This window comes from Ctenopharyngodon idella, chromosome 18 (genome assembly GCF_019924925.1).
Source record: "Ctenopharyngodon idella isolate HZGC_01 chromosome 18, HZGC01, whole genome shotgun sequence".
NCBI lineage: Eukaryota > Metazoa > Chordata > Actinopteri > Cypriniformes > Xenocyprididae > Ctenopharyngodon > Ctenopharyngodon idella.
This window is the reverse complement of record NC_067237.1, coordinates 1738274-1746866: the sequence shown is the minus strand read 5'-3', so window position 1 is coordinate 1746866 and position 8593 is coordinate 1738274. Positions and strand designations below refer to the sequence as shown.

The following is an 8593-nucleotide window of genomic DNA, read 5'->3' as shown; positions in this document are numbered from 1 at the left end:
ATGAAATATACTTTAAAATAATACATAAAATTTATCCAACAAACCATTTCCTAAAAAGATATAAAAATGATCTTTCTGAATCTTGTGTATTCTGTAAAATGGATACTGAAACTATTTTACATCTTTTTTTTGATTGTATGTATGTTAAATTCTTTTGGATTGATGTGGAATATTTATTTAATATGTTAAGTGGAATCCAAATTAATATAGAGAAAAGAGATGTTATTTTTTATTATGACAAAAAAGGTATAGATAAGAGTCATGTGTTTATGTTAAATCTTATAATATTACTTGGTAAATTTCATATACACAAATGTAAATGGTCTGAAAGGATACCTAATATCACCCATTTCAAGGCTGACATGAAGATTTATTTTGAAACATTACAAGGACTGTCAAACCGCAAAGCAATCAGAACTATAAACATTTACAAAGACTTAAATTCCTCTTCTTTAATTTAAATATACATGTATACCCTTTTTTTTTTTTTTTTTTTTTTTTTTTTCCTTTCTTTTTTTCCTCTAATTTCTGGAAATATTTTTGATATGAATGTTACTGTTCGCAATATATAATAACTAAGGTAAAAGTGTTATTGATTCATGATGATATGAAACTCTTCAGAGCATTATCTGTGAAACATTTATATCTGTTGAATATATGTGAAATTTGTACAATAAATAATTTTGGAAAAAAAAAAAAAAAAATGCATGTCATCGAGGGCGTAATCATGCGGTGTCTGTTACTTTTCACAGCGCTGCTCGGGCTAGACCAATCATACGTTTTATTGTCAATCGCTAAGGCAAGTTTAATAATAATAATAAAAAAGTCCCTTTATATGTATATAGTCTTTGGTTTAATACCATTTTAGGTGTTTGCTGGTGCAAGCGTACATTTGTTTGTACGCATTTTATCTTAATAATTCAAATTAAGGACAACATGATCTAACACTGTGAATTTAAAACTAGTTCGAGAACAAAATACAAACATAAATAAAAAAGACTCATTACAGACAAAGAGTTTAGAAACCATATAAGTATAGAAGTCAGTATAAGACGGACAACATTTATTATTATTACGTCATCACACTAAGGTCCAATCCTGAGCCAAGCCGTACGCTTGACCCGGAAGTGATGTCTGCTGAGAGTTTTCCTGCTATTTTTGCGGTGCTAATTTTAGTTTCAGTACCGGCAGCTTTTTCTCGCTTAGACGTCTAAATGTGTCGATAAATATTTATATATGTTTTTCGTGACCTCACTATTTAAGTAAAGATACATTGTTTTGGGGAGAGATGGAGTTTTTAAACCAGAGTGGGTCCAGACAGCGTAAGTTACGTACGTGATTATTTGTGATTTACAGGCTTTGAGTTTCTTAACAAAGAGCGGAGAAATGCTATATAAGACACATATTTATTATTAGTTGAAGATTATCTGGTCAGATGAGTGCTTGTTTGGTTGTTAAATAAGTGTGTATTCACACTGCTGACAGCAAAAGCAAATTCAGGCTTTTTTTTTTTTTTTCATTTCCAAGTATCTTTATTCTTGTTTTCTCTTTGTACCTCCGCCTTCATTTGCTTGTTTACACACATTAAATAGATTAAATATCAGAATTCTCCATATCAGATGATTTGAAATCACCCTTTAGATTAGTGAATGAACCAAAATGACTATTTGGGACTGTGTGCTATGGACATTTACAGTCATTTGTTTATGTCATGTGGATGAGGGCTGACTTTGATATGATTCTTGTGTTGTAGAGCCGAAGGTCAGGATGCGAGGCACCGCGATGGACCCCGGGGACCCCAGTCCATTATTTGAGGACACTAGTGCTGGTGTGAACAAACATGATCACAGCGGTGTGGGAAAAGGGCCTGATGTGTATCCAGGACAGGCCTTGCTGTCGGACCCCATGTCTAACCTCGCCATGGCCTACGGCAGCAGTCTCGCCTCCCACGGCAAAGAGATGATGGACAAGAACGTATGTGATAGCTGTCAGACTATGAGTATAAATGATGATGGGCTGGATGTGTGTTTGTTGTGGTGTAGAAGAGCATGTGATGTTCATTGCTGTGTTGAAACAACACCCATCTTGTTTTCCCTACAGAGGAGATCGGAATCAGCCCTGCAGCTCTAATTCATATCGCATTCTGCATATGTTATTTTATTGTAATGGATTAAATTACTTGTATCTCTTTTTGCTCCACAGCTGGATCGATTCATCCCCATCTCTAAGTTAAAGTACTATTTTGCAGTAGACACGGTTTATGTTGGCAAGAAGCTTGGACTGTTGGTTTTTCCCTACATGCATGAAGTAAGACCACCACTATATTTACAGTCTTAGTTAATTTTTTCCTTAATGCATTGCCCTTGTGAAAAAGAAGTACACTTCAGAGTACTTAATATAGAAAAAATATACTTAAGTGTAAACTGAATGTAATGTTTTCAGGCACTTAACTGCATGTTATTAACAATTAAATAAAAATGCATTATAGTTCAAATTGATATTAAATAAACTAGTTGAACTTAAGAGTGCTTTTTGACTCACTTAAGTAGTCTTTTATAATTGCATAATTCTGTTGTCTTTGAAATATGGTTCAAATGGTAAATATGGCATATATTGACTGATTTATGGTAAATTAGAATATACTTAAATGTCTTTTCTAATGAAACTTGTATATTTAAATATATTTGTAATTATTTGTAAGTTACAATGGACTACTTGCACGTTTTCAGTGACAGGAGAAGAGATATTCTGATGAATAATATCACAACAAACCTTTATTTTTTGTATAAAATGTTTTTTCAATCATTTCATTGTATGTAATTTATGTGTTTATGCCAAAATTAGTAATTAATATTCATAGTAGTAGTGCTGTCAGTCTGTTAATGTTTACAACTAATTCAATATGTTTAACACTGTTAAATGTCTTTAAGGCATTCATTTAAACTATTATAAAAAAAACTGGAATAAGAGCACAACAAGCAAATCCTGTTTATCAGTCAAAATCATTTTGAAATGGAAACTCAACAGGTATGAAAAATGATCAGTAAGTGATAATAACACACTACAGTTAAAATTATAATCAAGTACTTTTCATATGTTAGTCAACGCATCAAAATAAGTGTACTTCTTTAAAGCTTGACAATAGATTATTAAATCATAATGATTTAACATATACTTGAGGCTTTTATATACTAAGATTTTAAAGGGTTATTATAAAGTGCACTTTTTAAAAGTGACTTAAAGGGTTAGTTCACCCAAAAATGAAAATAATGTCATTTATTACTCACCCTCATGCCGTTCCACACCCGTAAGACCTTCGTTAATCTTCGGAACAGAAATTAGGATATTTTTGTTGAAATCCGATGGCTCAGTGAGGCCTGCGTAGCCAGCAATGACATTTCCTCTCTCAAGATCCATAAAGGTACTAAAAACATTTTTAAATCAATTCATGTGAGTACAGTGGTTCAATATTAATTTTATAAAGCGACGAGAATATTTTGGGTGCGCCAAAAAAAACAAAATAAGTTCTTACGGGTGTGGAACGGCATGAGGGTGAGTAATAAATGACATTATTTTCATTTTTGGGTGAACTAACCCTTTAAGATACATGGTCAGTTATGAAAGTGTATGGCCTTTTATTTCATTAATATTACATTATCTGTTCTTTTTTTTTTTTTTTTTTTTTTGTTTTAATATACTTTTAAGATTTGAAGTACACTACAAGTGCTCATTCAGTACAATTAAGCGCACTTCTTTTTCACAAGGGCTGTTCAAGTCAGTGTTTTTACTGGATATTTGTGGATATGATTTAGGCATTTAAAAATGAAATTTCTGTCATCGGTTACTCATGTTTGTCCAAACCCTTGATTTATTTTCTGCCATGAAACTCAAAAAGGAGAAGTTTGGAAGACTGATACTGTGCACAGTCTATATATATATATATATATAAATTTTTTTTATTATTATTATTATAAATAAATAATTTTAATGCATCTATTTAATCTTAGTTAATGTTAATGTCAACATTAACTAACATTTACAAAGATGAATCAATTCTGTGAATGTTTCTGTAATGTCCTCTCTCTGTAGAACTGGGAGGTGAGCTATCAGCAGGATACACCAGTTGCGCCACGGTTTGATATCAACGCCCCTGATCTGTACATTCCCGGTATGACTCCAAACCATATTTTATAATCTATCTATTACCATTTCAGTTGTATCCGACTCTTGGTGATTCTCTTGCCATATGCGAGAGACTGTCCATGAGTTTTCTTTTTCCGGGGTAGGTTGCCAGGTCTTTCCCAGACCCTCTCCATTACATGGCTTGGGACTCATAAGCAAGGACTTTCTTGCTGTGAGGCGACAGTGCTACCCACAGAGCCACTGTGCTGCCATATTTTATAATAATATTTCAATTCAAGAATTTTGTGTGTGTGTAATTTAAAAATTCTTATTGTATCTTAAGGTATATTCATGGGAAAGTGTACAGTCGTGGAAATGAAAAAGGAAATGTTTACTAAATGCATCTCTATGTGTTTGTCTTGTTCTCGCTCCGCAGTGATGGGTTTCATTACGTATGTCCTGGTTGCAGGACTGGCTTTGGGCACACAGAACCGGTAAGAGCTGCGCTTCCCTTATCTACCGCAGATACTGAATTCAACAGCGTGGGAATGTAATGCTTATGCCACGGCTGTTCGTGGACAAATGAAACATGCTAATGTAAATATTATTCTGTCTAAGATTTGACCTTAAAAAGAATTTCAACAACAGAGGAATTTTTGGCTCACTGTTAACATTTTAGCTGATAAGCTTTTAGTTTTATTCATTTCACCTCAAAAAATCCAGTGTTTTGGCTACACATTATACACAGTGAATTCTCAAATAATTTATTATTATTCATTGTTATATTACAATATTATATTTACATTTTCAAATTGATTATAAAATACAGCTGTGTGAATGAGAAATGGATTGAGATTCTATCAAGTGAACCAAAAAGACTTTTTAAGTCAAGGTCAATGCCAAGAATAGAGTGTGTGTGTTTACATATTATACACGGAAAAGTAAAAACAAATAAATGTATAAATATTCTGGGAATAAATAAATATAAAAATAAATGAACACATAAATAAATAAATAAACAAAAAAAAAATAGAAGTATAGATAAATAAATGTAAAAACAAACACAAAAGGAAAAAAGTAATACAAAAATAAATACAGGATAAAATTGTATTAAAAATGAATTATATATTTTTTTATCAAGTCATTTATTCCTTTATTATTTTCCTATTATTACATTTATTTATTTATCCATCTATCTATTTATTTATTTATATTTAATATATGCAGGTTTGGTTAAATGTGCACGGATAAATAATTTATAATAAATATTGCAAAAAACAAGAATTGTCAATTTTTATTTCATGGTGACTTTAAATAGGTATCATTCCCAGACCAAATGATCAAAAGTCACAGTATGATTTTTTTTTTTTTTTTTAAGCCAAGCCCTGAAGCTTTATTTATCAGATGTATTTTGACAAGAGGAACTGTGTTTTAATGACTCAGGAGGAAAGGGGGAAATGCTGAGCTGATGATCAGCAAACAGAACTTCCTGCAATTGTCCCGACTGCTCTCGACCTTCTTTTCCTCCTTGTTCTCTGTGCTCATTGATTGTTATTTTGTTCCTGTTTTCAGGTTTTCTCCAGAGATTCTTGGGATTCAGGCTAGCTCGGCCCTGGTATGGCTCATTATCGAGGTTTTGGCTGTGCTCCTCAGTCTTTATCTGGTGACCGTTAACACTGACCTCACCACCATCGACCTGGTGGCCTTTTCTGGATACAAATATGTTGGGTGAGGCCATTGGTTATTCTTTGTTTACCCTAGATATGCCACAATATCATAATTTTCATGCCTGTACAGGTTCAATCTACTTGGGGTCAAATTCTGCTGGTATTTTGGACTCTAGGTGGTGCTGTTGGGTAATATTTGCTGCACAGTTACCTATCCTTTGCATTTTTTATTATTATTATTTTATCTAAACATGAAAAAGAAACTGAAAAATAAAATGAAATGAAATTAGTTTGCATTTAATATTTAATTCTGTATAATTTCATACCAGTATTGTCCTCATACAATTGCATTACTTTGAATGATACAATGTACATTTTCTTTAAAGCAAGTGTCAGCTGTGTAAATTCCTGCGACATTTGTTTCCTCAGGATGATCGTGGGAGTTGTGGCAGGACTTCTGTTTGGCCGGACTGGATATTACCTCTCACTGCTGTGGTGCTGCGTCTCTATTTTTGTCTTTACGGTGTGTATTGAGAAATGGCTTCATATGCTGCTGTATTTTCAATGTAAAGCATTGTTTTCATCATTTTGCTGAAGTTCAAACGGCCAGTGCGCGTGTTTCTGTCATTTCCCATGATCTGCTGCTTTATTCTAGCCAGGGCTTTAGTTCAGAAAAGCAAAGTTTTCTTTTTGCATATCAGACATTTTTATCCAATTGGAAAGAAATTTTTACAAGAAAAAAATAATTTTATTCAGGAAGGACACATTAAATTGATCAAAAGTGACAGTAAAGACATTTTTAATATTACAAAAGATTTATTTTTCAAATAAATTCTGTTCTTTTGTTTCATCAAAGAATCCTGAAAAATAAAAGGTTCACGGTTTCCACAAAAATATGACCCACTTTCAAAATTGATAATAATCATAAATGTTTCTTGAGCATCAAATCATCATATTAGAATGATTTTTGAAGGATCATGTGACACTGAAGACTGGAGTAATGAATACCTCCCCAGTGAGCAGAAGAGACTTCTATAAAATGCATTAAAATAACTTACCGACCTTAAACCTTTGAACAGTAGTATGTATATAATATTCCTTTCCATCCTTTGTAACCTAAGTTCATAGGTTAAGAAAAAGACAGTGTTTTTATATTTGTATAACATCTATTGCTGTTTGAATTCACTCATACGGCATATACATACCACTAAATAAAAAAATAAAAAAGGTAACTCCAACTTTTTATAACTGCAAGTTATAAAGTCAGAATTGTGGAATATAAACTCTCAATTCTGACTTTATAACTTGCAATTCGCAGTTACCTTTTTTATTTTTTATTTCATGGCAGAAACAAGCTCCCATACATTTAGAATCTGGAGCCAGTTGCATAAATATAGCCATTATGTTGAGACTGTGTGTCTTAAGAACTAGTATGATCAACTGGCAGTTAGTTAGGGGTAATCGCTCTTACTTTTCTCTATCAAATTAGACCAATCTGCGTTTTATGTAACTGACTTAAAAAAAAAAAAAAAAAGTTATGAACCGTCTTGAAACAGTTAGATGACTAACTTGTAGTTTATGCATCTGGCTTGATTCTCAAGACCTTAGATGTGGCTGTTCTGTGACACGCCTCCTGATCTTCTTTCTGATTCGCTGACAGATTCGAACACTGCGGTTAAAGATCCTATCTGAGGCCGCTGCGGAGGGACGGTTAGTGCGAGGAGCCAAAAACCAGCTGCGAATGTACCTGACCATGGCCATCGCTGCAGCACAACCTGTGTTCATGTACTGGCTGACCTTCCATCTGGTCAGATAAGAACCGCGGATGCCGTCGAGGAACGGCCGTGTTGTTTCTACCACAAACGAAAGCTCCTCGTCTATAGAGACATACGCCTATTTGCACACATGTAATAATAAACCAGTGGACACGCGTTGTGCAGCCTCATAGCACAATATGAATCATCTGAACTGTAATTGCCCAACTGTCTTTTGTATGTTTTTGGTTTGTACATTTCTAGGAGTTTTTGTTGGCTTTTGTTTTGTATAATGTACAGTGTAATTGTATTTTAAAAAGAATCTCAATGTCTTTATGTTTGCAAACAAAAGGTGTTGTCCAGATGCTATGACTGTGCCAGCTGCCGATTACCTGTCGTGTATGTAACCGTTTGGTGACCACAAACCGAATGAAACCGGCTCTGTACGATGTCTGTTGTGGATGTGTATTGATTGCTTTGAAACTAGTAAAGCGCTCTTTCTTGTTGCCACTGTAACAGATGCATAAAGAGTCTTAAGGTCAGACAGCCTTCATGCTTATTGCAGTTTTTACAAACTTGCTTCATACATTTCAGGGTCAATTGCAGTGTTTTCTTTCATAAAATGGACATGAAATAAATGGATGTTCTCAGGAGTTTTGAATGCAAGGCTAGTTTGTATATTACCATGAGTTACTATTATAGAAGTAATTTTAATAGTAATAAATTGTGGATTTAGTATATAAAGTTTAAGCATCAATTTAAGCATACTGTTTGACATTGATATACCAACCATCTGTGCAATACTTCCTGAAACTGCTGAAATCTACCATAACTGTCCTGTGTCTTCACAGTGTGATACAGCAGCAAAAACAGATGGTGAAAGGGTGATAAAACTGATGTTAGCAACAGAAACATAAGCGGTTGTGTTATTAATGTCAGCATGTTTCCCTGAAAAGGTTTGTTAGGATCTTCAAACAGGCCTAAAATGTGTAAAGACAAAGAAAGTGAATTCACATCAGTTCTGTAAGGCAAAGACCCAACAAGCCAAAG

General features: G+C 33.5%; 1 protein-coding gene across 2 annotated transcripts; it reads left to right on the top strand.

The window, feature by feature from the left end:
* The first annotated feature begins 1103 nt into the window (after positions 1 to 1103).
* On the top strand, positions 1104 to 8196 carry yif1b (Yip1 interacting factor homolog B (S. cerevisiae)). Of its 2 annotated transcripts, none has more exons than XM_051869663.1 (8): positions 1104 to 1331; positions 1754 to 1974; positions 2203 to 2307; positions 4090 to 4168; positions 4559 to 4616; positions 5695 to 5850; positions 6219 to 6312; positions 7450 to 8196. In XM_051869663.1, exons 1-8 carry the CDS (start codon positions 1289 to 1291, stop codon positions 7603 to 7605), a joined length of 912 nt encoding a protein of 303 aa, XP_051725623.1. In that variant the 5' UTR covers positions 1104 to 1288; the 3' UTR covers positions 7606 to 8196. The 2 variants fall into 2 exon arrangements, with proteins under 2 accessions (XP_051725623.1, XP_051725624.1); XM_051869664.1 differs by having other exon boundaries at positions 1113 to 1322.
* Positions 8197 to 8593: the final 397 nt, after the last annotated feature.

Excerpts from the sequence above, each read along its gene's own strand:
- yif1b (XM_051869663.1), top strand. The coding sequence starts at position 1,289 with ATGGAGTTTTTAAACCAGAGTGGGTCCAGACAGCGTAAGTTAC. Across the intron at positions 4,617-5,694 it reads GCTTTGGGCACACAGAACCG|GTTTTCTCCAGAGATTCTTG; the intron begins GTAAGAGCTGCG and ends TCCTGTTTTCAG. Across the intron at positions 6,313-7,449 it reads TCTCTATTTTTGTCTTTACG|ATTCGAACACTGCGGTTAAA; the intron begins GTGTGTATTGAG and ends ATTCGCTGACAG.